General features: G+C 38.7%; 4 protein-coding genes across 6 annotated transcripts in view; 3 read left to right on the top strand and 1 right to left on the bottom strand.

The window, feature by feature from the left end:
• cpamd8 (C3 and PZP like alpha-2-macroglobulin domain containing 8) overlaps positions 1-1,803 on the top strand; it is a 30,301-nt gene extending 28,498 nt beyond the window's left edge. For both annotated transcript variants that reach the window (XM_079471467.1, XM_079471466.1), the window contains 2 exons: positions 362-554; positions 744-1,803. In XM_079471467.1, coding sequence (XP_079327593.1) covers positions 362-554; position 744 — 194 coding nt within the window. In that variant the 3' untranslated portion in view covers positions 745-1,803. The remainder of the gene's footprint in view (positions 1-361; positions 555-743) is intronic.
• Positions 1,804-2,696: 893 nt separating this feature from the next.
• cimap1d (CIMAP1 family member D) lies at positions 2,697-6,333 on the top strand. 2 transcript variants are annotated; one of them, XM_079470755.1, is made up of 4 exons: positions 2,697-3,365; positions 4,141-4,251; positions 5,017-5,130; positions 5,269-6,332. In XM_079470755.1, exons 1-4 carry the CDS (start codon positions 3,317-3,319, stop codon positions 5,742-5,744), a joined length of 750 nt encoding a protein of 249 aa, XP_079326881.1. In that variant the 5' UTR covers positions 2,697-3,316; the 3' UTR covers positions 5,745-6,332. The 2 variants fall into 2 exon arrangements, with proteins under 2 accessions (XP_079326881.1, XP_079326882.1); XM_079470756.1 differs by having other exon boundaries at positions 3,000-3,365; positions 5,272-6,333.
• cks2 (CDC28 protein kinase regulatory subunit 2) lies at positions 6,209-7,407 on the bottom strand. The gene is made up of 3 exons (XM_079470757.1): positions 7,273-7,407; positions 6,854-6,981; positions 6,209-6,678 (listed from the first exon to the last, which is right to left on the bottom strand). Exons 1-3 carry the CDS (start codon positions 7,335-7,337, stop codon positions 6,635-6,637), a joined length of 237 nt encoding a protein of 78 aa, XP_079326883.1. The 5' UTR covers positions 7,338-7,407; the 3' UTR covers positions 6,209-6,634.
• Positions 7,408-11,588: 4,181 nt separating this feature from the next.
• shc2 (SHC (Src homology 2 domain containing) transforming protein 2) lies at positions 11,589-25,802 on the top strand. Its single transcript, XM_079471176.1, is given in 14 exon segments — positions 11,589-11,845; positions 11,847-12,612; positions 16,138-16,208; positions 18,996-19,056; positions 19,316-19,435; positions 19,686-19,739; positions 20,054-20,105; positions 20,196-20,322; positions 21,145-21,322; positions 21,783-21,876; positions 21,962-22,117; positions 22,280-22,569; positions 23,433-23,581; positions 23,730-25,802. Coding segments are annotated over 13 exon segments (2,229 nt in total). The 5' UTR covers positions 11,589-11,714; the 3' UTR covers positions 23,562-23,581; positions 23,730-25,802.

The raw sequence follows: 25,802 nt of genomic DNA, 5'->3' as shown, positions 1-25,802 counted from the left end.
TGGTCTCTCATTTAGGAACACTTAAAGTCTACGTTCGGCAGACACTCTGTATAAAATGCAACAATATAAGACATTGTTATGGAAATGTATTAGAATCTAATAGGTTAAGACTCACAGGTATGCATCACGGATACATTTTAATATTTGCATTGTAAACCTTTAATAAAATCCGGTTCAGTTGCTGCGTTATGAATGCAAAGGCTCCCTCTACAGGCCATGTTAGGTTCTGTTTTTACCTTAAGTTGTCCTCAATTGTGCAGATGTCGGTCATTGTAGAGAACTGAAAATGTCAAAAAGCGATTAAAACGTATAACCTTGGCAATACGATTTCACAACATTTGTTGACTGCTGTTTTTTATAGGAGGGGAGGAGCCAGGCTCTATGGCCGAGGAGTCCTACTATTCTTACGACTATGACCCAGAAACAGACGCCTTTTTACCAGAGCGTGAGGAGAAGGTAGTGCCTATAAGAGAGGAAGAGGAGGCAGGAGACACCGTCGGGCCTGCGTATGAACATCTCCTCACAGTGGACACAAAAGACTCGCCTGAGCGATGGTGAGATGCCCGTGCCAACAGCTAAATCCAGCCGCTTAAAGGAACAGCGAGCCAAAAATGCCATCGTCATTCCAACCATTCTGTTCAACATTTTTGGGCAAACTGTTCCTTTAAGACTTATTGTATTGTATGTCTTGCCCATTTAAAACACATTTTAACGTAACTTTTGTCTGCTTCTCTACACAACAGAGCCCTGCCTGCCTGCAGCAAAGCCAGGAGCTCCACATTGTACATTCTCTGTGAATATGTTTGTGTGAAAGAAATGCTGGAAAAGTGAGGTGTACCCAGTCTGTTTCTATGAGACAGCCTTGCGTGTGTATGTTCAGAAAGAGAGAGAGAGATCGTTCCTCTTTTTATATCTGCTGCAACCCGTGTACTTTCCATAGTTCTTTACGTTTAGTCGATGATATGACATCTCATATTCCTCCTGTAATCTAGTTTTAATAGTCCAGTATTTATGTTTGTAAGTATACTTGACTTCGAATCAAATATTTGATTGTTTCGTTTTCCTATCTGTGGTATTTATTTGTGGCTAATGGCTTTGTTTGTTCGGTTCGCTCTTATTTTCGAATTTTCTTGGTCCAATCTGTCCGCTTTGATCCACACCCTGTTATGAATGTGCCATATTTAATGTACACTTCCTAAAGGTGCGTAATACAGAAAATGTGTAACTACTTGGAGGAAACCACAGCCAATAAATAAGCTACGCAGTCTTCAATTACTCCTGTAATCAAATAACATCTTTATTACAGATTTTAATGTTACACATGCTTAGATTTAAAGATTTGCTAAGATAAGCTATTTTGTCTACTTCTTCACACGAGCCGAAACTTTAGCCGATATTGTTCTATGCCCCTTAAGTGTTCATTTTAATAAATTCAAATTTTGATATTTTAAGATAGCAATGAGATTATTTTTGCATTCACAGCTATTTGCATATAAAAGATAATCATTTGTATTAGAAAATGTTTTTATACAGTTGAGTACTTTGAAGAATTTTTTAATAGCCCTACATCACGTTTTTAGAAACAGTTTATGATTAAAAACCCCATATAATATAGACCACATTTTTCTCGCCATGAAAATAGCCATTGAAGCTGGTCTTGTGGGGAAAAATTTGTTTTTAACACCAAGTCAGGACAGAAAATGCCTATTACATCCGCCCCTTTATTCTGGGCCTACATATCGCTAAATGGCTAAATGTGAACTTTGATATCACTGTAAATTTAAATAAACCTAAATTGAATGTAACCTCCAGTTATATCAAATGCAAAACATTTGGAAATAAGTCAACAGGAAAAAGCTTTTTATGCAGTCGGTTATCTTGTGTGGAAGCTTTTAGGGCTGTCGCTCTTTACATCAGGGTATTCATGGTATTAATTAAATATATAATGTTTTTTAAATAACATTCATCTAGAATTTTGCTGAATTATTGATGAAATTGTAAACAATGTGTAGAATTAACACAATGTCGATAATCATGGTGTTTTTATATCAAGACTATTGACAATACTGGTATATTGGTATATTAATATTTGCACACTATCCATCCTATGGACCATTTTGCTAAATATTTAGATATCATTTTACATGTATGTCGTCTTAAAAATGTTCGTTTAACATCCAGTTCATTCATGTTTTTTGGCTAACCTATTGGTTCCATTTTATGACATCATCTTATCACTGCCTTTCTAGCCCACATCATTCTTGAAAGTACATAATTTACCATCAGCAGTGCAGTGTGCATAGAAAACGATTCAAATTGCTGCAACGTGCTATAAGTTTCGCGTTTGGCTTTAAGTCTTTTTTTAAAGCTCACTTATGTAGTTTTAAGGTCCCTGCAACACATTGACCCCATGTGTCTCTGTGTCCTCTTGGTCAGCTTGTGTGTGTTTGTGATGTTGTCAACCAGCTCTGGTTACCACAGCGTGAACCAGCACAAGCCTGTTAATGTTTAATGTTTGTTTACTGGGCAGCACAGGAGTGGAAATGTTCTCACATCACCTTTCACTTAAATGCAGAATTTTTAATATGCAATAATATGGAATTGCTGAAAACGTAAACAAAATGTAGGCATGTACTCGAAGGTAACGGAGCGTCCCTTTGAGGCTTCGCAGGGGGCCCCCCAACTGCACGTCTCCCAGAGACATCACACGCTTGACTAAAACATGAGGGTCTATCTGTTCTCGTGCATTTACTGTCCATCAAAGCAAAGGGAGAGTAGAGAAAAGCCGATGGAGATAGTGTTACGTGAAAATGAATTCCAGTGATGAAACCTGTTCATCAAATGCTTGTATATATTTAATGGGTTCGAGTCCCGATTGAGTCGCGCAACTTTGCAAAATTCCTCGTAAGCGTTTAGTTTTCCACTTGGTAGGCTCTGACATCATCAGACGGTGGACGGTGAAGAACTTGACTGGACTTGTCCGATCTAAAAGAGAGGTCAGGGTTCAATTGTGTCGTGGAGGACGTGGGATTTAAAATGCTAAAACCTGCAGGTGAATGTAATTCGGAGGGAGAAGAAATTACTTCCAGCGTTGATGTTATGAAGATCAGAAGAATCGTATGCCTACCAGATCTGGGATTTTGGAAGTAGTTGTTTAAAATGGACCTTTATGTAGAAAAAGGTATTTCGCGGTCAATGTGAATTGCTTGGCCTTGAGCTCTGTTTGGTTAAACTTTGAAATTGTGAATAGGCCTAAATAAAAATCACTACATCTAAATAGTATAGATTTTGCCTGATTGTAAATGCTATCGTGACCATGAGCGAGATGGAGAGGAAACGTCCAGGCATTGCCGGCCGAGAAAAAGGTGAGTGGATGGATTTATTATGACATATTTCAAACAAAAAACTATTTTAGATAACAATGTCCTTAAAGAGAGCCAATGAAAATCCTGTCATCATTTACTCAGCCTCGTGTTGTTTCAGATCTGTATACATTTCTTAATAAGATGTTTTGAAGAATGTAGGAAAGCAACAGTTCTGGGGCACCATTGACTACCATAGTAGGAAACTGTTTGCTTTACTACATTCTTCAAAATATCTATGTGTTCGGCAAAACAAAGAAATTGTTACAGGTTTTAGTAAATATTTATTTGTATTTTGGGATATTGTAAATTTCTTTAAAAAAAAGCATTTCTCTATTCTTTCAATGTGTTTCTTGGCAGGAAATTCATTAAACTGTAGGGACAAAGGTCAATTGTATAAGAAGGTTATGATATCCGTGTGTCCGGACATGTGAAAACATGAAGTAAATGTGAAGGACTGTTCTGTGTAGCCCCTGCCCCTCTCAAGCACAAACATTTGCAGGCTGATGTCATGACATTCCCTTGGTAGTATCGCTGAAGATAGCCAAAGGCATTGTGTGTCCCTTCACACCAGGAAAAAACATCACACCACTGCGATGAGCTCACATTCCTTATGGGCTGCATCTACAGGGTGTGGATATTATATCAGTTGTGTCGAATTGTCTGCCAAAAATCCATCACTGCATATTTTTGATTACATATACAACCAATGTTGCACATATGTTGCACACACATCACTATTGTATTTGTCACTAATGTGTTTTCTAAATGTGTGAAGGACCAGGGCCCGGACGATATGTCCTACCACCAATGATTGGATTTGTTGGCCATGATTTTACAAAGTTGACGAGTCCTGCTTACACTTTTCATGGCAGAACGAGTGACAATAGTAAGTATGCAATTTTATGTTTAATGATTATTTTGCTTTTTAAAAATGGTCATTTATTCTCCCTCATGTCTTTCATAATCTGTATATGATTCTTTCTTTCGTCAAATCGTGTTCATACAATGGAAGTCAATTGGGGTCAATGTTGTTTGTTTATCAACATTCTTCAAAATATCTTCTTTGTGTTCTGCGGTATAAATTAAGGCATGCAGGTTTAAATTGACATGCGGTGAATAAACTACAAAGATTTGACCCTTTAAGGAAAAAACAAGAACGTTCCAAACCCTACGAATTGATAAACTTGCATTTTGATAAGATTACCACTAGATGGAGACAAAGATCGAAGACTTCCAAAGCATTCCTGTTAGTGCAATGCAAATTATATATGCTGACTTAATACAGTAATAATAAATAACAACGCCGAATAATTAATTATAAAATAGTTCATGCATCTGAAACAGTTTACTTGCACATAGTCGCTGTCCTTCAAAAACCTTTGATGTCCAAATTCGCTGCATTTCAGAAAATGAAAAAAAAACTTTTTGTCAAAGTTGCCAAGCACTTTTAATTCTTTTTATTGGTTATATATTTGCAAAACCCATTGACATGCATAAAGGGTAACTAATAATAATGATTTATTACAAAAACAAATCACAAAGTATGGAGTTACAAGGTTTCGGAAGGACAGTAGCGATATATAACAACATTGGTAGAATAGTGTAGTGTGAATATTTTATTTCTAATTGATTTAATGCCTTTACTGTATAGTGTACAGCATAGACGTCAATCCAGGGCCGAAGTATCATATTGATGAAAAGCTTACTCGTTTTGGAAGAGATGGCACCCCAGCCTATTCCATACATGGAAGAATGAAAAATCGAGGTGGGCCATAATACGCACGAGTCAAAATACAGTTGTTTATTAAATAGTCAATCAAACCATTGGGAAACACCTGGCTTAGTATGTTAAACTTGAAACTTCTAGTTCAAACACACAAACTTTGTTGTCTGATATGTTCAGCAGGATTTTTCTGCACTCCGGGACCAGGAGCATACAGCCCCGAGAGGGGAGCTCTTGGCAGCACCCATCGCAAACAACCATCCTACACCATGGGCTACCGCACTCAGTATCGCTCTGTCGACGCCGTACCCGCCCCAAACAAATACACCCTTCCTGCACTCATGGGCTCCCACGTCCTGACCAAGACGTCCAGTGCCAGTTACACCATCTCTGGAAGATGCAAAACGGGGGGACATGCTGAGGACTTCTCTAAAACTCCAGGTCCTGGCAGATATAACAGCACGGATCCCAGCGTCTATCAACCAAAACAACCAGCTTTCTCTATGCTGGGTAGACACACGAGCACAAGAGAGCCCACAGTACCAGGTCCTGGAAGTCATAACCCTGAGAAAGTGACCGTGCACAAACCTAGACCCCCTGCGTTCTCTTTAGGCATCAGACATTCAGAGTTTGTAACCCCTTTAGTTTTAGATTAGTACTAGTTTGAAGTCTGTACATGTGAGAACAGATATTACTTTTAATGTTACAGTTAACGTTTTCCTTCAATTTCGATTTCGCACATGCTTTTATCCAAAGTGACCTTCAAGAATGAGGAAAACCAATTCATCATAGAAAGACATGTTATAAATACATAAACATAACTTTTTGTTACATTTGGCCAACAACTTTCTAGTCTCTAGTTGTGAAAACCAGATACACATGTTTGGAAACAATTATTTAAAAAATAACAGCTGATGTAATAATGGCTGAAATAGCTCTTATTTTAATACCTGAAAATAATCATCTTTAGCCAGTGAGATGTTTTAGAGCTGTGCATAACATTTTACTATAGACACATCCCGTGTAAATCTGCTGTTAATGTATACAAAGGAAAGAAAGTCATCACGGTCATGTCAATTTTACATCATACAACAAGGATTACAGACGTGAACTCGGGGGTAAGCTAATAAAAATAACATTTATTGATTTGTCAACAACAAATAAGCATTTACCGATGTGAGACGTTAACTACAGCAGTTCTGTAATGGAAAGCATTGTAGTGTCCAATAAACATCCATCGAAACTACTCCTCCTATTCATTACGGGTGCGGTTACTAGATCTTACGCACCATCCAATTTATTTCACATTACTTTAGTGGATATCTAAAGAAAACACTTCTGAACAGATTTGGGGGAGGCAGCCCTCTTCCCACCTCGACGCCTGCAGCCATATGTAAGGTTGTCGGGAAGAGGGGGTAACATTTCATCGCCATAGCAAATAATCTGCAAATAATAAAACTTATGTACAAATCACAATGTATGGAAAGAAACGCACACACGGTCAGAGCCGACCAACATATTGCAACTTCGGATTATAATCGTATCCTCATTCTTGGGGCAGCGGTCTTCGAAACAGCAGAATATGAGGTTCTGAAAAGAGTGCGTGTTAGTATTTGACAATTTAAATACATATTTGGCTCATAAAACCTAGTGAGCTGCCTTCCTGGACGAGGTTTTTAGTCATCATATTGTGTTTCCACATGATTGACAGTGTTGTCTAGGTAGGCCGCATACTAGGCTCACATTTGTCCTACAGCATACTGACCTGGTTTGTGAATCATGTAATGGATCCAGCCCTGACTTTGCTGGACGCCCAGTCCTCTCCATTCCTCCTCTGACATTAAATGGGATGTAGGCACCAGTTTGGACAACTGTTTGGGAAGCATAACATGTCTATGTGCAAAAGAAGATGAAAAACATGTGTGACTGAAAGAAACTCAAATCGCTCCGACGACTAACATTGTATTGGCTTCTTGAAGAGACGATATAGCCAGCCAGCAGAAAGTCCGTTTAAACTACATCATTTGGTGATGTAATTGAGTGATTTGGAGACATTATTAAACATAAGCGGTGTAACTGTCAACACATCGGGCATGAAGTTTAACAACAACAACAACACTAACGTTAGCCTGAAGTGAAGCGAGACGCGTTATTAAGCGACAGTAAACGAGCGAGTATCCTTACCTGTACTCGTATTCCTCGTCAGTATACTTGTCGGAATAGTAAATCTGCTTTTTGGCGGAAGACATTGTCGTTGAAAGCGAAATCTAACGTGTAATGGCGAAGAATTCAAGTATACACGTCTCAACTGTCGGTGTTTAGCTGTGCGCGCGCCGCTTCGGTTTTGAACTCAAACGGTCAATCGCGCGCTTCTGATCCACTTCCGCTCGCCGTCTGTTTAGACTCCGCCTTCCGTGCGCGGGCTTGTGTGTGACAGCAACGCTCCAGAACGCGCATGATGTCTGTCTGTGACGTCACGCCACCTCGTTCAAAGAACTGAGCGTTTACATTTGTATTACGCTGCCAGCGTATTATCCTCGGTTTGTTTTATCTCGTATATAGGCTTGTATTATTAGTTATACCCCATAACTAGCGTGAAATGTCAGACGCGTGGCCCAGTTGTATTCATTCCAAGGGTGTTTATTCAGTCCTTTGCGTGATGCTGTGAGAAATGCACGCATTAAGCTTCTCTTTCTTGTTTTGCACCCCCCCAGAGCAAACAAACTCCCCATTTGAAAGTCGTGAATAAGTTTGTGACTTAAGTTGTGAATTAGTCATAAATGTAAATGTTATCCTTTAATCGTAACAAAGGTCTCCATTTTAAAATCAAACTTAGACGTATTCATTTTCCTGACCCTGTCATTGACCATCCAAGGTTTGGAAAATAAACAGAACTGTCCCCTGGTTTATTAAAGCAAGCAAAATCAGTCAAGAAGGTAACTGCTAAAAGTAGGATTTTGTGAATTTTATAACGTAAATAACGGCACCACATGTGAATTACTGTAGCCTATACTAAGTTGTTTTGGCAGAGAGCTCATTTATTGAATACTTCGTATCAAACCTTAAGGTACCACTACCAGGCCTTGAAAATAAACGTTTTTCTAAACGTATAGTATTAAAAAAAACATATAGTTAAAGTACAAAAGCAAAATGGTCTCTTAAATATGAAAAGATTTTCTTTAACTTCAGGCTGTAATCAAACCAGAGGTGTAAAGATGTCTGCCTGTTTACAAATACCTCATAGAGGTCGAGGCTGTTTCACTATGGGAATATTTATATTTGTAGCAGAAGTGCATTTGTTTGTCTCGGCTGCTGATTTGACCACGGTTTTCCTGTGACCTTTGTAACAAGCACATATTGTTGCAGTAAACGTTCAAGAACAAAGCAACAAAGTCACTTAACTGATCTACTTGCAGTTGTGACCATTTTTATACCTTTTGTTTTTGCTTTGTAATCTTGATGGAATCTGGTGCATGAAATTATGTAGTTCATGGAAATATGTTTTTCTTTTTCATTTCACTGCGGTTTGTTTTGCACAATTTTGTTGTTTAAAAAACAAACGGGACCTGTTAAAACTTTAACAAAAGGTTAACTTCAGTAAGTGATTCTCGTTAATAAATGACACAGTTTCCGTTTCACAAAGCACTTTTCTCCAAGCTATGAATTCGAATGAGCAATGCGCACTTGATGTTGTGAGTATAGCCTCTTAAAATAAGAATGAAAATATACATTTAACACACTAAGACACATTTAGACTCCACTTTCCTTTTATTAAATGGGCATTTAAGCAGCATCAACCATTACCAGAATTTGGTGGCCTCAATAACCCTTTAACAAGGAAACCTATCCTATAGTGTTAATTTCAAATGCGATTTTGCAAATATGAATGCATACGCCGAAAAAAAATCATATCATCATCGAAAGTAACATCGTTTGACATGTGAATGAAGGAGGTGTGCGTATGGTGGGTGTTCATAAAAAAGGACACATGCAAGATTCTAGCCTGTGGTGCGAGTGGGCACGCCTTTTTCAGGTTTAAAGCGTGCAATTCTCAGTGTTAAAATACTTTAGCATGTCGTTCATGCTTAAAAACATATGAACCAGTTTACATGGTGTTTTGGGTCTTGATTGGAATTGATGTTGCAATGCATTTCAGACTTGAATTTCCTTTTGGTGAGTGACAATTTATTTGTGCTTCCTACTTCGATATCTTTCATTTTCCTCTATGTAAGATAGCTTTTAGACTATATTATTCAATATTATTTGATCATCATTTCATTACATCTTTCAAATATATCTGTTGCTTAAGAAAATCTTTCCACTGAATGAGGATGTGGTAAATCGTGGCATGTGTGTGTCACATTTTTAGGTTGACAGTTAATAAAATACCCTTAAACCCATATGTCTTGTCGACAAGAAAAGAGCAGAATGTGTAATGCAGCAAATGTCATCTGGCATTGATCTTTTTATAAATATGCGGCTTTTATAAAGGTATTTTGGTACCTTTGAAATATGTGGTTGTTTATCAACCATCACTTTTGCACAAAATGATGTGGAAATATGCAGCATTTCTAAAAACATATTAGGGGCAATTGATGCAATTGTGTAGCAAGGTCAAGGTTTTAAACTTAAATAAAATCACACTTTGTTGAAGGTTTAGCTTTTAAATTCTACCTTAGCTGAAGTTAATTTAATGATAGTTCACCCAAAAATTTAAATTCTAACATCATTTACTCACCCATTTGTCTTAGGCAGAACACAAAAGATATTTTGAAGAAAGTTGGTGACCGAACAGCACCCATTGAATTCTATTGTGAAAACTATTGCAAGTGAATGGGGCCTGTCCAAAATATCTTCTTTTGTGTTCTCCGGACGAAATAAAGTCATACTACTTTGAAATGACAAGAGGGTGAGTAAATGTTGACATATTTTTTTTTTGGTGAACTATCACTGTAATATTGCTTTTTAATCCAAAATTGCTTTTGTGATGAAACAATTATTGAATCCCCTGTAGTGCCGTCTGTCACAGACCTTCTGTTGAAATAGGTCTGCTTTCAAAGCAAGAAAAAAGTATTGGTAAATAAGGAAAAATAGCTCTTGAAATGCATCTGTCCCTCAGAGGAACTGTGCGTAGACATGAGGTTTTTAAAGCATTTCAATTATTCCCTAAATCACTTCTCTTTTGTTTTCTCAATTGCCATATTGCCCTTAACTGAAACTATTGATCTAGACTAACACTCACTCTAATTGAAAATGGTCACAGTGACCCCTTTCTTGAAGCTAAAATAACCAGAACTAAGTTAGAAATCCTACGAATGCAAAACAAGACAAAATCTCTGCAAAACATCCATGAGAGGTCATCACCATAAAGTAGATTGCTGATATTGGAAAATACAGCATGTGCTTGTGAGTCATGATGGTAGTGTGATGCTTTGTCAACACCACTGAGGTTTCTGCGACTCAACGCTAACGGAATATTGAGTATTTTAGTGCTTCCTGTTTATTTTGCCTTGTGGACTCTCTGCATTTACTTTTTGGGCAGTTGCGAAAAACGTGACGTCAGAGCAAAAGGAAGAGACTATTTGTCAAACCACCTTGTCTTGCGCAAGATTTGTCAATGTTACAACTCAGATGTTCGCTTGACTACATTGGATCCAACTGCAAGGGAAGAGCGAGAGTCTCGACAATATTTAATCAATGTTTCATTGTGCATACTGCAGAATTATGAAGAACATATTGTGAATGGAGAAACTAATTAAGTAAGGTATTGAATATTCACTTAATAATTCAAGTACTGGTGCTCATATGTGCATTGTGTCAAGTTTTGATTCTTTGTCTTAATTTGGTTCATTACTTCAATTTGGTTTAAAGGATAGTTGTGTAATACTGTAATAAAAAGAGTCTACTATTGGTGCGAATCCAAACTTACATCATTGGTTGAGTTAATTTGGCTATGCTGATGTAGGTGGGATGCTCAAACAAACAGAGCAATGTTTTGATACGGCCACAGGGTTGACATTTTTTTGACGAATCAGCCTGCAAAAAGCTAACTTATAGTCCTTTCTGCATATTAAAAGGATATTTCACCTAAAAAGGAAAATTCTGTCATTCATTCACCCTCGTGTCATTTCAAACGCCTCTGCAGAACACAAAAAGATATTCCGAAGAATGTTGACTTTCATTTGTTTTGTGTTCTTAATAGAAGTGAATGGGTAGCGCCGTTGTTCGGTTACCAACATTCTTCAAAATGTCTTCTTTTGTGTTCTGCGGATTATAAATGATGCCAGAATTTTCATTTTTGGGTCAACTATCCCTTTAAGTTGGGAGGTCGTGCTTCACTGACTTTGAACATGTTAGTTTTTCTGTGTGTGTACAATAACATACACATTATGATGTAAGGAGGTCCTCAAGCAGATGTGTATAAGCTAATGTTGCCTGAATGCAGCGGGGTTGGGCAGGACTAATAGACAGACCATAACAGTATGACATCATAATGACAATGTGGGGGTGAGCTGAGAAAGAGAGCGAGAGAGGGAGCGAAGAAGAGAAGGAGGGTGGGATCAAATCAGCCACTCTAAGAGTCAGAACAGGCTCTCAGTACAGCAGAGAGAGAGAGGGAGACGCTTATGCGTGCGAGAGGACACAGGGCTAGACTCAGTTCACAGAGAGCCGATTCACCTCCCAGTGGATTCCTGTGGATTTCTCCTTTGCGTCCACTGCGTCTTTCCTCTTTTCCTTTCCCTAACCATCCCCCTTTCCCCTCCCTCCTTTCCCCCACTCTCCTCTCCGCTCTGGACCGCTCCTCCGGGCATGCTACTTAAGCCCAAGTATGGCCGCTTCCGGAACGACTCAGTGACCTCCTCCGACGACCTGATGCAGAGCCTAGCCATGAGCGGGAAGGTGGTGGCCACGCCGGTGGCCTCCTCATCCATGCCAGGCTTGGAGCTGCCACCCCTGGAGACCCCCGCTCTTCCTCCGCCCTCGGCTCAGGTGCTGGCCGACTCCCCCGGGCTGGACGGCGAGCAGGATGCCACCACCACTTTCTGCATGCTCATTCCCAAGATGCCCCAGTGGAAGTTCTCCAACTCTCTGCTAAGTCGAAGCCCCTCCAACAGCAGCTCCAGCTCTGGTTCCAGCAAGGACTCAGGCAGGGCGCATACGGCCGATACCTCTGCACCCGCTTCTGGGGGTGCGACCGCTGCTAGTGGTCCCGTGGCTAGTCTTGCAGCCGTCTTCAACTCTTGTGACCCTGTTTGTGTGGGTCCTTGTTCCCTACAGGCCGCTAGGAGGCAGAGGGTCAGCGGGAATTCAGCAAGTCTCAGAGATTCAAGCGCAGGGGCCTCCGAAGGGAGTCCAGGGGGCTCTGGGAGCTTCAGAACAGGGATGAACCGGAGGACCAGGGTGGAGGGCATATGGCTGGGAGATAACTTCACACAGAAGGGAAGCTTCATGAACAAGCCGTCCAAGGGATGGTTGCACCCTGACAAAAAGATCAGCAGCACAGGAGCTTTGTACATCGTCAGGGTGAGTGTTTTGTTTATTAGCTCGAAATCTAACTGCGCTTTCCACTTGCAGTGGCATGAATATAGCTTTATGATGCCACGTCTCTAGATAATCTTTTGAAGTATCACTTGTGTTTAATCGCATAATTTATGCAGATACATTTCTGTAGCATGAAAGCTGATAAACAACAGCAACATCTTGAAACTGGGTTTGTGCAAGAGAGAACAATGAGGCTTTCTTTGCTGCAGCAAACTGGTTGTGAGTCCTAATGCTTGAGGGGACCGGAGGAATATATCATCATATTCAGATATACAGTATTGCTTTGTGTGCTACACCTAATGCGTCAGAGCAGAGGGCATCGTGGGTAAACAAACTACAGATGTAAACATCTGAACTATCAGTGATGGGAGGTGGAGCAGTGGGGGCGGTTCATTCTTTATGATGTTAAATGGAGTTCTGTGGTATACTTAAAGGTATACTTGATCGGAGAAAGCAAATAGCAAAATTGGCAAACCTCTGTTTCGGGAATCAATGCTGCTTCTTTTTGCATGTATTTTTATGCAACTGCTTTCTAATGCAAAGGCTACTTTTAGTTCCCTCAATAATTAAGATTGTGTTCAAACTATAGAATGTATTCAGTGAACAAATTCAATGGTTACTTCTGATTCTATTACATTTGATCTACCGCCCCAATCTCAAAAATAAGGGAAAAAGTGTTATCTTAAAAAATAACATTTGCGGCTTTTGTGCTTAAATATGTTTCCTGGTGATACCCCAAAGTGCATGAATGTGATTTCATAGCCGGTTTTATAAGCACACTACAGAATTCGCTAACAGAGTTACAAACTCTCATTATAACATGCAATTAAAACTAACCGTGATTATTAATGCTAGTACATGCTTGACACCTCAACAAAGTAGGTTGCGGTTTTAACATTTTGCCTTATTTTGAGTCCAATTCATTGGCCAAATTTTGACAGAATTTTTGACTGATTATTTTTTATTTCAATGAATATTGCCATAATATCGTTATTACAGACCTCTTTGAATGAACTAAATAACGCTGTTTCAACGCTGCTTCAGAAGAACTTCCTGTTTCAGCTACACAAATGTTTAAACAAAATACAACCAACTGAATATTTATAACCGATTAAAGATTTTATAAACAAATATCTTTACGATTGAATTTTATGTGTACGATAAAAAAACACTAATAATAAATAAAGAAATAAAAACTGAACCCGGAAGTGCTTCTGGACCAGACTTTACATCTTGCAAAGTGGTCAATGAATTATTTTGCCAAACAAACTGTGTATCTGACATTGTGACAGCCCCAATAAATACTTAAATTTCTGTGGAGTTCACAGTGAAAATAAAAGCATTACTTATTTACATGGCACTTCTTTGAAACTTATTATGTTATACAGTTACAAGAAAACATCACTTAGGCTAACCAAAGACATGCTATATAAAGACCCTTTGGTTACTCTTAAACTTTGTTAATGCTACAGCTTTAAGCCAAAATCTCCAGTCTCTGGGCTGTATCTTTGTCAGTCAAGGCTTACGGATGTTGGCAGACGTTTTGACGTCAATGACAGCTATCCTCCCTCAACCCTGTTTCCCATCCACTCTCCTCCACCCCAGGATCTATTGTAACCACACGGCTCTCTCTCTCTCTCCATTAGCCCGGGCTGGGCCTGCAAACGCTCCTTTATTGCATTACACAGGCACCATTCATTCGTTTATTCAATTACGTTTAATCACAGTCATTTGCATCACATGTGTAGAAGAGGAAGCAGGAGTTAGGGGTAGAGGTGGGTGGCTCTTAGTCCAATAACACTATGGCACGGTATACCACAAATAAAGAGAACTTAGATTGGACTTGCGTTATTCAACTAGCGTATTGGCGAGGAGCTACTGGCTGTCTACGCAAAACAATTTAGCGTGTCCTTTAAAATTTGAACCCACATGTCTGTGAATCAATAGGTGTTTTGTTGCTGTTACATAAGCTCAAGGAACATATGACACTTCTAGTCTGTGTTTTCAGCTCCTAGATGACCAACTTTCTAAGAATTATCTATGTTTAATCTATGTAGAACAATAGATTAAAAGTAGTCCATCTATGCAGCAGGCCAGTGTCTACGTAGGAAGCACAAACCTCACTGCTCATTTCCTCTCCTCAAAAAAATATCTAAGAATATCGAACTTATAAATGCACCATCTATATAGAGTCTTCATGGGTCTAACAGAGTAAAAATGTTGTTCATCTTTAAAAAGAGGGATGTTAATAGTGGAGGTGTTTTCGTTTGACTGTGTCTTGTCATTTATAAGATCATTAGAGATTAGAGAACAAGACTTATAAGAAGACTATAAGAAGTCGTCACATTTTCTTCGCCGAAGGAAATCACGAATTTACGAAACGTGCTCTTTAGAGCAGTTTGTCCGTTTAGACAAATGGCGGATCCTATGCAAGAAGACCCGTGGTGTAGATAGAAATAGCTCATTCTAAGGTAATAAAAACATTACGCTTCCTAATGTGAGTGCATAGTTATGTATATTATATTGCATTTCTGTCAAAAGATCCTCTAAAAACTACACACTAGACCTTTACAATAAAATATTTTCAAGATCATAGAAAACACTTAAGTCATTGACCATAAACCTTAGAATGTTAGTTTACAGCAAAGAGGTCTTTGACCAAAACAGGAAGAGAGAGTAAAAAAACTGATTGAACACCTCCCGCTGTTCACTAATCTAGTTTAGATGCACACATGGCCTGCCTGGAAAGCCTTTAGATGTGCTGAACACATATTGAGAACAGTTGAAGATTTTGTCTACATTTATACATAAACAAAATATCCATTTTGTGACTAACATTTGAGTCAAACCGTTAGAACATATGACATTGGCATCCCCAAACCCATGCCAAAACTGATGGTAGGTTACACCCTTTAAGCACGAGTAACCACTCTTTATTATACATTTATTATAGATGTCCATCTGGGAAAGAGAAAGTGAGATCAAATGAGGCATTAGCATGTTGCGCCGTCCCTGTGAACCTTTGGTCCATATTAGTGACTAACAAGCCAATGGATATTCCCCAACACCCTCGAAAGAGCACTTTTCATGTCCCACAAGGCCAGACTGCAGGTCCACCCTCACCAGCCGTGATGCCGTTATTGCCGTTATAGTCTCCTAACGCTTTGCAGTAATTGCCCTCCCTATTGGAGCTATTATACTGTCTTTCAGAACAAGTTGTACTGCCGAAATTATACGTTGAACGTTTATCTGTAATTACACACCGTTATGCAGCACTAGGTACATACTAATGATATTATTGTGCTTGTGTGTGTGCGTGTGTGTGTGTGCGAGAGAGAGAGAGAGAGAGAGAGAGAGAGAAACAATTGTTGTTTTGGTTTTCAGCATCTCAATCATGAACGCTGGCTCTTGCCTATTTCCATGAAGTAATGATGACCTCAGGGAAATTACAACTCATTGGGTATAACAAAAGTAATGAGTTTCATATATTCTTTCTCATTTTTGCAGTACATGGGGTGCATCGAGGTTCTGAAATCAATGCGATCTTTGGACTTCAACACTAGGACACAGGTTACAAGGTAAATTTTGTTGTTTGTTTGGACTGCGCTGAACATGGAACATTTTATCTGTGCTTCAAATCTGCAATCCATGACTTATTTCGGTTCAAATGAAGCAAGTATCAGTTATTTTTCAAGTACATAAAAACTCACGTAACAATAAGTACATAAGGTAACCTGCAGTTCCATGGGATGTAGGAATGTCATAAAAACATATAAACCTTGCATTACAAGTGTTTTGTGATTGTTTGCCCACATTTGATAATTTCATTACTTCGAATTTTAGGTGAACTATCCCTTTAAATTTTGAGCACAGACCATACAGGGACTAATCATACAAATGTTGTATAATTTATTGTTCAATGCATCTAACTATTTGGGAAGATTTATTTTTAAATATATATATATATATATATATATATATATATAACCACAACCTATAAACATCAGCCCTTGAGGATGAATTAATCTTTTTTAATTTCATTCAGCATTTCATTTTGTCAATGGGGTTTAAATTAAATACATTTTTGTAGGTAAAATCTGAAAAGGTAGGACAAATAGACGGAACACCAGCTCGAAAAACCCTACATAAAAACTGTTTTGAGGTTATCACATCAAAGATCATTTTTGAACTATTCCTAAGTACATTTACAAATAGGCCTACGGTTGTATTACTCAATATAAGTCAATATAAACTTGTTTTCTTTCCAGCATGCTTTTTGAGGTCTGAAAAAATACAGAGAATTGTTTCTGTTATTTTGACCTGTTTCTCTAGTTTTCATTTTCTCCAAATACATGCAAATAGAAACAATATTTTTATTAGAAATTTGGGAGAAATATTAGTATTTCACAGAATGAAACGTAAATTTTGTTTTACCCAAAAACATACCTATAAATAGTCAATTCAGAAAACTGAAACCAATTTCGAAATGATCTCTTAATTTTCCTGCGACTAAATAAATATGTATATGTATTTATATATGTATGTCGATTGTATGATAATTTTCTGCAAACAAGTTTTTCTTATACAAGACCATCATCACATTTCAGTTTACACTAGGTGTGAGTCATTACATTAACTTCATCTGCACCTGCGTATACAGAATGTGCGCATTCTCATGTCTTCATGCATGTATCAGCTCATAAGTGTATATGTGCGAGCATGTGCATTTTTGCAGTGGGGGTGGAAGGGCGGAGCTTAGGTGTCCCTAGGGCAACAGAGTCCTTCTCCCTCCTCTTGCTCATCGATCGGCTGTAACTTGAACCCCGTAGCCCACGACGAGATGGACAGAGAGTGATACAGCCATGTATTATTAATGACTCTCAGTCTCACACTAATGTCTATAGAGGTCTGCAGGGACCCGAGATGATACAGATTGCATGGGGCGGAGCCAGAAAGAGATAAACAAAGGATTGGAGAGGCGTGGTTTGTTTTGAGTTGAGCTCTACAGTGTATTGTGTCTAGTTATAATGGGAATGCTGGGAAAAGACTTCTCTAGGATCTGTTTTGCAGGAGAAACTGCTTGTAAATCAGCTGATGTGCGCCGCTCCGGGGAAAGAGGGTGTGCGGATGGGCCGGCTCATTTGTTATGGTCAAGTAATGCGGCCCACAGGCAATTTTCGTATGATCTGAGAAGACATACTGTATGGATATGCACTTTCACAATAAGCTATCACAAAATTAACTTCATTACACTAACCATTAGCTATTGCGACATTTATTTAGAAGAATTCCCCTGGAAAGTCCTCTGCTGGGACAGTTGGCACCTTTAAAATATTCATGGGTTATTTGATAGCAGGCTGGTGTTTTGAAGTTAGTCCGCTGTCCTCAAAACCCATACAAGCACAAGCAGAGGTTGCAACAACCTCAACCACCATATCTAGTTGAAACGTTAGTGTGGTTTTATCAGTAAAAAAGGCAAACAACACTATTAATATTACTCATACTTACTGTCGTTTATTTTTAAATGATTTGTGTTGTTTGCATATTGTTTGAGTAGCCTATTATCACGGAAGAACAAAAAAATCCATTGAAAATCAAAACGCATACTCATTTAAAATAACAAACATGACGTTATCATCCATCGGTGTGGATGCTAGTTGTTATTTTTGGTGAACTAATCTGATCTCACAGAAAGTCTGAACTATTTTACGAGGTGGCTAATTGCTATGAATTCGTAAGTTGTGAATTGTACAAAGCGTACGATTACTAGACAAAAAGTTATACTGAAGCTCCGCCCCTTACCCTAACATCACTGGGGCGAAAGCAAATCGCACTAAAATATTCTAATGAGATCGTACAAATTCATACGAATGAGCCAAAATTAGCCACATCGTAGAATAGTTACGTTTTTGCTGTGAGATTGTGTTGCGCGAACACATCTTTGCTAGCAACCATGCTAACAACTACCCAGAAAATCCTAGCAACTTGATAGCAAAATGCAAAATGCTAACAACCACTTTTACACGTTTAAGTATAAAACAGATAATGCAAATACGGAACACCGATGGTACATTTTGGTTTGGTTCGATCTTGTAAGTTGAGTGCTCAAGATGACTAAGAACGTTGCTGTTAGAACTTTGTGGTGACATTAAACTGAAACAGGCAGTTGTTTGTTGACCTGGTTTATGTAAGCGCTATTCTAGCACTCAGAATGTGAAATGTTTGCCCTTTGTGTAAGCGATCGGACTCATTCATGACACATTTTCCCTCTGTGGTCTTGCTAAAGCAAATTGTTTATCATGTGCTGTACATGGAATTTGGAGCTTGTGGTATTTGGTAATGCACTGCTTATTGTGTGAATGCAGAGAGGCCATCAACAGATTGTGTGAAGTTGTACCTGGTGGAAAAGCTGCCTGGAAGAAGAAGGTAAGGATTAATTTATTTTAATGAATTAAAAATGATAAAATGTATAAACCTATTAAATCAAATTAATATTAGCTGTAAGGCCAGCTGTTTTTTGGCGCATTCATACAAGTTGACGAAAATCATTTTAGCAATGTTTCAAAACGATTGATGACTCCGCTTCATTGCACATATTTCTGTCCATCAAATGCTCTCTAGATTTAAAATGTCCCCTACATGATTTACTTTCAGCGCTCTGTAATTTAACTTTTTTGGTTTTAAGGTCACCAACAAAACCCTTCAGTCCATCATGGGGAAGAGTAACCTTCGATTTGCTGGAATGAGCATCGGCGTCAACATCTCCATCGATGGCTTGAGTTTGCTGGTCCCCACCACACGACAGGTTAACCCTTCATTTAAACTATCTCGCAAGCAGTATATTAAACAAAACCAACCCTTAGACAAGAGTTCACAACACTTTGACATCCTACAGACTGCAGGATGTGGAGGTGTCATGCTGTCGATGATAATATCTCTTGTTTTGGTCTTCATATTGAAGAAGCGCTAACTTTATTGATTCGGACTAATGCAGACATCTCTCTCTCTCTCTCTCTCTCTCTCTCTCTCTCTCTTTCTCTCTCTCCGGCTCTTAGGTAATTGCACACCATCCCATGCAGTCCATCTCCTTCGCTTCTGGTGGAGACTCGGTGAGACCTCTGAAAGGCTTGTGCCTGCTTAAAGGGATAGTTCCACCAAAAATACAAATTCTTCATGAATTCAATATTGAAAACCTGTGTCTCTGCGGTTTTGTGCTCAAACAATGGAATTCAGTAGATGCTAATGTTGTTTGGTTATCATCTTGACGAAAGAAAGTCATACAGGTTTGGACTGAGTAAATGATGAAAAAATCTTTGAGTGAACTATCCCTTTAAATGCTCTTACCGAAATCTGCTTCTGTACATTTGATGCCACCCAATAAAATGTGATCCTCGCTCTGATGTTTTTTCATCTTGTGTTTCAGGATACGCCTGACTATGTTGCCTATGTGGCCAAAGATCCTGTCAATCAAAGAGGTATTTTTATTCTGTCCTGGAACAGGCCTCATTGATCACTGTGAGCCAGATTTCTTACGTGAATATATTCCACGGTTCTTTTTCCTCTAGCTTGTCATATCATGGAGTGTAGCGATGGTCTTGCCCAAAATGTGATCAGTACCATCGGTCAAGCCTTCGAACTGCAGTTCAAACAGTACTTACACAGTCCACCCAAAGCCATTCCCACTATGGACAGGTGAGAAACATTAACACAACATTTTTATACAAATATGGTCCAAAATTACCCATTAGACAGGGATTGTCTTGTAAAGCCACCAGTTATATTTTGCCATTTAGAGACGGGGTTATCCGTTGTATTATATGTTTTATAATTTGTACAGACATGAGCACATATCTTGGTCATGTTTGGACTCGATGTTATGCACCTGCAGTCCACGAAGACCTTCAGTTCTAAAAGAATAATTTTTCTCGTGCTGTTCGCATGATTGAAACCGGATACGTATGGCTTGTGTTTCATACGGCCATCATGTTTTGATCTCCGACTGTTATTTAAAGCTTAACTTATTTAAGGAGCTCTCAAAAGCCACAAGATTGCTTTGTGTCACATCAGTAACAGATCATTCTTCGGTTTAAATTCATTGCTTTGACATGTGCTGTTTTTATTGCTTTGTAAATATTACATGTCAAATCTAGTAAGCTGCCTTTGCTAGACTTTCTATCTTTTGCAGAACAGAAAAGAAGATATTTTGAAGAATGTTGGTCACCGAAAACCGCGGAACCCGTCACTGTCGGGTTACCAACATTCTTCAAAATATCTTCAGTTGTGTTTGCGGAAGAAAGAAAGTCAAACAGGTTTGAAATGACAAGAGGTTGAGCAAACAAGGAAGGAATTTTCTTTTTTTTTATTAACTATCCCTTTAATGTTTACTAGGTTTTGGGAAAGAGCGAGGTTATAGTGTACTATACAGTTTACATACTTGCATGTCTTGCGTGTTTATGTCTTGCAGTAATTCGTAAATTGCAAGCATAGTAAATTGTCTTTTAATTGTTATGGAAGGAATATACGAACAGAGGAGTCGGCATGGGGTGATGATGAGGAGTCATCCGAGCATGATTATTACAACAGCATCCCGGGCAAAGAACCTCCAGTGGGGGGTTTGGTGGACTCTAGACTCAGAACTCCCGTGGGCCTACTGGGTCACATCCATACCCAACCACAAAGCAAAACAGCTCAGGTAAAAAATTTAAATGGTCTTACAAGCCCATATGCCACTTGTAAGAAATGAGAAATTCATCAATAATCAATACTCATCTTACTTGCACCTTTGAACCTTTTAAACTTCTTCAACCTGGCCTGTCAAACCATTTATCATCATCATTTGATTTCTGTAAGTGCCCTCGGTGACTGGTCTATGTGAACCCAATGGCACTTTACCCATCAGCTCGGGTTTAAAATGAAAACTGCATCCCTAATGTTGTTTCAGTGTTCTGGTCCATTCACTAACAACATGTGTTCTGTGGGTTTATATTCCAGCTAATGTGGACATACTGCGTATTATATTATCCAAACTGGCTAGATTTGTTTTAATGAAGTCTAAATAAGCACAAACCTTATTATGACTTTCTGACCTGACATTTATATTATCAAGCTTGCAAACCCTGAGGCAAAACTGATCCGTATACTTACTGTTTCAGGTGGGGTCACTGGCCAAAAGAGATGTAAACACCCTTCCCGCTGCCCATTTGTGTTATGAAGTGCATTGGGACACAGAGAACAACAGTAGCTCAAGTGAGACATCTAGTGTTCGACAATAAAACAGTTGATGTATGTCACTCGATGTTTTGTTTCTGTTGTTCACACTGTTTGTCCGTAGGTTTGACTTCTGATGGTTACCTGCGAGCGGATGGACATCCACCTGGCAGCCGTGATTACGAGGAACACCTGTATGTAAACACTCAGAATATGGACAGCATGGAGACCTCAGGAGGACACAAACCAGAGAGTCCCAAGAAAGATATATTTGACATGAGTGAGTCGCCCACATTATAATGACCCTACATGATGCTTATATACCTTTACATCATTTGATTTCAACACTGTGATATCAATAAAATATGCATTTTGCATAATAAAATGTGCACATACAACTATGGATGATTTTAATCTAAGTGTTTTCTTCATGACCTCATAGGGCCGTTTGAGGATGCCCTGCGTCTACACGAGGCCGGTGGGGTTTGTGTACTGGAGGACAAGTGGCCGAGCCCCCCGCGCCGCCGAGCCCCTGTCGCTCCTACAGAAGACCAACTTCGACGTGAAGTGTGGTACCACGGGCGCATGAGCCGCAGGGATGCAGAGAATCTTTTGGGCCGAGATGGAGATTTCTTGGTGCGGGACAGCGCGACTAACCCAGGACAGTATGTGCTGACAGGGATGCAGTGCGGCCTGCCTAAACATCTGCTGCTGGTGGATCCAGAAGGAGTGGTGGGTGATGCCTTTAACCCTGTAACATTTTTTAGGGTTTAGGTTGTTTTTAAAGGAATAGTTCACCTTCTGTCAATATTAACACGCTCTGTTGTCATTTCAAACCTGAATGACTTTCTTTCTTCTGCAGAACACACATGAAGATATTTGGAAAAAATGTTGGTAACAGAAAACTGTTGGTCCCTATTGACTTACAGTGGTATTGTGTTCATACAATAGAAGTCAATGGGGACCAACGGTTTTTGGTTAGCAACATTTTTCCAAATATGTTCTTTTGGGTTTTGCAGAAAGGGTGAGTAAATGATGACAGAATCTCATTTTGATGTGAACTATTCCTGCAATTACATTATGAAAATAAAGACTTACTGTTTTAAGAACAGAATCATTATATTTTCAGATTATTGTTATTTATTAATATTTTAAACTGTCTTTTATTTTTAGATTTCATGTCCAATTTTTTAGGAATTTCATTACCTGTTTGTTTTAGTATTCTTTTATTTATTTGTTTCCTATATTGCTGTAAAAGTGTAATATATTTTTGCTTTATTTTTTATTTTTCTCTTTATACTTTATGTTATTTTTATTTTATATTTATTTTTAGTCAATACATTTATTTTCTCAATTAATATTATTTCAGTTCATTGCTGTGGCAACATTTAAAATGTTTGTTTAGTGTGAGTGTAAATAAATATCTCACTTAGTTAATCTATATTCTTGTACAATTCAAGGTTACATTTTCAACAGAAACTGCAATGTGACAAAGCTGAGCAGATCTAATCTCACATTTTTCTACTGTGTTGTGTCTATTGTCATGTTAAACAAGATCTTACATTTACTTTGCTGAAATTGTATAATTCCATTAGGTTCGGACTAAAGATATGCTGTTCGAGAGCATCAGTCACCTTATCAACTACCACTTGACCAACAAGCTGCCCATAGTAGCGGCGGAGAGCGAGTTACACCTCCAACAGGTAGTTTGCAGAAAGAATTGACCTCCAAGTCCATATACATGGTGAGATACCTACAAAACATAATCCAAATAGATCACATATGGGGTGGGGTAGTTGTATTTTCTGACAACACGCGTTCATAAACAACATTCATGTTGTAGAACGTATAAAACCGTACTGACGACGGCCTGAAATTGTGTTTTATTTCAGAAAGCGAGGCTGTAACTCGTGCCGCCAATCTAGAAGCTCCACACTATTGCCTTAAACGCAGACTCTGAGCTTCCACTGGGACTTGTGGGATATCGCTATTTCTTAGGCACTGACCACAAACTATAGCTTTCAGCATGCCTTGCTCCATCATCCGACCCGGAACCCGCTGAGAAGAACCCCACACACCAGAGATCCTGACATTAGGAAATAAAGTGCTTTCCGTCATGCAAACTGAACCCTGCAATTCAGTTTGTTGGTGGTGACCCAGCGCCGCCTGTCAAAATGTGAACTTATAAGAAACACATGAGACAAATCGTGTTATTCTTTTCATTTCCTCAAACATTCGTATGTCTTGAATGGACTGCTGTTTCTGAATGTGGTGTATTCAGTAACCGTGGCTATGGATCACTCTTGTGGAACTGCTGGACATCGGTAGGCCCATGTTGTCGTGCTTATGAACGTGGTCAACAGTTTGTTCTCAGGACGCTGTATTTGATATAGGACGTTATATAAAGCTTATAAGCTCAGCTTTAATGCAGTCGTATCAAATGCACGTGTTTAATTTACTGTGTGAACTCTCAGGACCAAACACTGGGTCATGTGATGTTGCCATTTTTTGTGATGTTGCCATTCAAAGCGATGGTGATTGAGTGATGCATTATACTTCAAAATATACAAGATGACAAAACATATGAACATATTCTACTTTTTTTTGTTTAGTTACGTAAACAAATGTCCACAACTTTATTTAATGTAAACCTGTACACCAAAACAGAAATCAAGTTCAACCAGAAATGTCATCTTGAGGCTGTTGTCTATGTGAGTACTATGACGGCACGTTAAAGCGGCAATCTGTAACTTTTGTCTCTATATCAACATAAAATTGAAGGTTACTTAACTGCAAAATTGAACCCCACAGCTCTACTTTTAGACTGTGTCAGAGGCAACAACATAAACAAATGTTGTGTGCCCCAAACTTAACATCTGGTAGACCTCTGCCAAGAATCAATAACTGCCTGGCCAAGCAAGGGTGTCAGATGAAACTAATAAAAAAATATTTTTTATAAACGTTTTGTTTTGAATCGGGGTAAGGATACGGTATTGAAAACATATTTTTAAATGCTCAGAACTTGATCTTTGATCATTTTTAACAAAATAAGTTACAGATTGAAGCTTTACCACTGTTCATTGACAAATCATCAACCTATTCTGTATATCCTCGCAGATTCTTTGGACTAATAATGACTAAAAGTCCCAAACTTTGTGTCAATTTTTTACTAACTTTTAAACCACTAAATGCTACATCGTGGACAAATGAAGCCACAAAAAAAAGGTATAAATCCTGCGTGTCGAAATATGGTTACCAAAAACAGACTTGATGGCTTACTACTATTGTTTTAAAATTTAATTCCTTATTAAGAAAAGAGGATTCCTGCTCCTTAAAAAATATGTTTTATTCCTGATATCGTTAAAAGTATCCTTGCATTTGTATTGAATATGAATGAGCCTATGCATTGTTTTCCCAAAATGAGTGGGCGTGGCCTCTAATTAGGTATGCACCAGTATCGGTATCCAGCCCGATACTTAGCTCACGTACTCGTAAAACTGTACCGATACCAAGGGCCGATATCTCATGCGACATAACTGACAGAAATTTGCTTTGAAAGTTAATGAACAGCACATCAAATTATTAACTTTTTCATAATGTGTTTAAGGTGGAATTGTTTGTAATTATACAGCTGTCATATTTTTATTAGTCTGACTGTGTTTTGAAAAGGTACAGGCATCGGTATCGGCGAGTTGGCTTGCCAGAAACATATCGGTACTCGTATGCTGTCTTTAAAAAATGCATCCCTGCCGTTAATGACGCAATGTTTATGTTTCTCTAGACAACACCCTTATTCATCGGTTGGTGTCGTTTAGAATCTATTGAAGCTGCGATGAAACTAAAATTTGGAGCTTAACCAACAGCCCCCCGTTTAAATGCTGAATATGTATAAGAACCATGGAAAGCTTTCCTCAAAAGCCTAAATTTGTTTTCGACGGAAGAAATAAACACATTGTTCAAGTCTT

Source organism: Barbatula barbatula (genome assembly GCF_947034865.1).
Source record: "Barbatula barbatula genome assembly, chromosome: 13".
NCBI classification, from domain to species: domain Eukaryota; kingdom Metazoa; phylum Chordata; class Actinopteri; order Cypriniformes; family Nemacheilidae; genus Barbatula; species Barbatula barbatula.
This window is presented reverse-complemented; position numbering and strand designations above follow the sequence as displayed.

Bases quoted from the DNA above. Each gene is read 5' to 3' on its own strand.
- cks2 (XM_079470757.1), bottom strand. From the start codon at position 7,337: ATGTCTTCCGCCAAAAAGCAGATTTACTATTCCGACAAGTATACTGAC. The intron at 6,982-7,272 runs GTAAGGATACTC...TTTTGCACATAG, and splicing joins GACGAGGAATACGAGTACAG to ACATGTTATGCTTCCCAAAC. The intron at 6,679-6,853 runs GTCAGTATGCTG...CACTCTTTTCAG, and splicing joins TTACATGATTCACAAACCAG to AACCTCATATTCTGCTGTTT.
- cimap1d (XM_079470755.1), top strand. From the start codon at position 3,317: ATGAGCGAGATGGAGAGGAAACGTCCAGGCATTGCCGGCCGAGAAAAA. The intron at 3,366-4,140 runs GTGAGTGGATGG...AAATGTGTGAAG, and splicing joins CATTGCCGGCCGAGAAAAAG to GACCAGGGCCCGGACGATAT. The intron at 5,131-5,268 runs GTGGGCCATAAT...TGATATGTTCAG, and splicing joins TGGAAGAATGAAAAATCGAG to CAGGATTTTTCTGCACTCCG.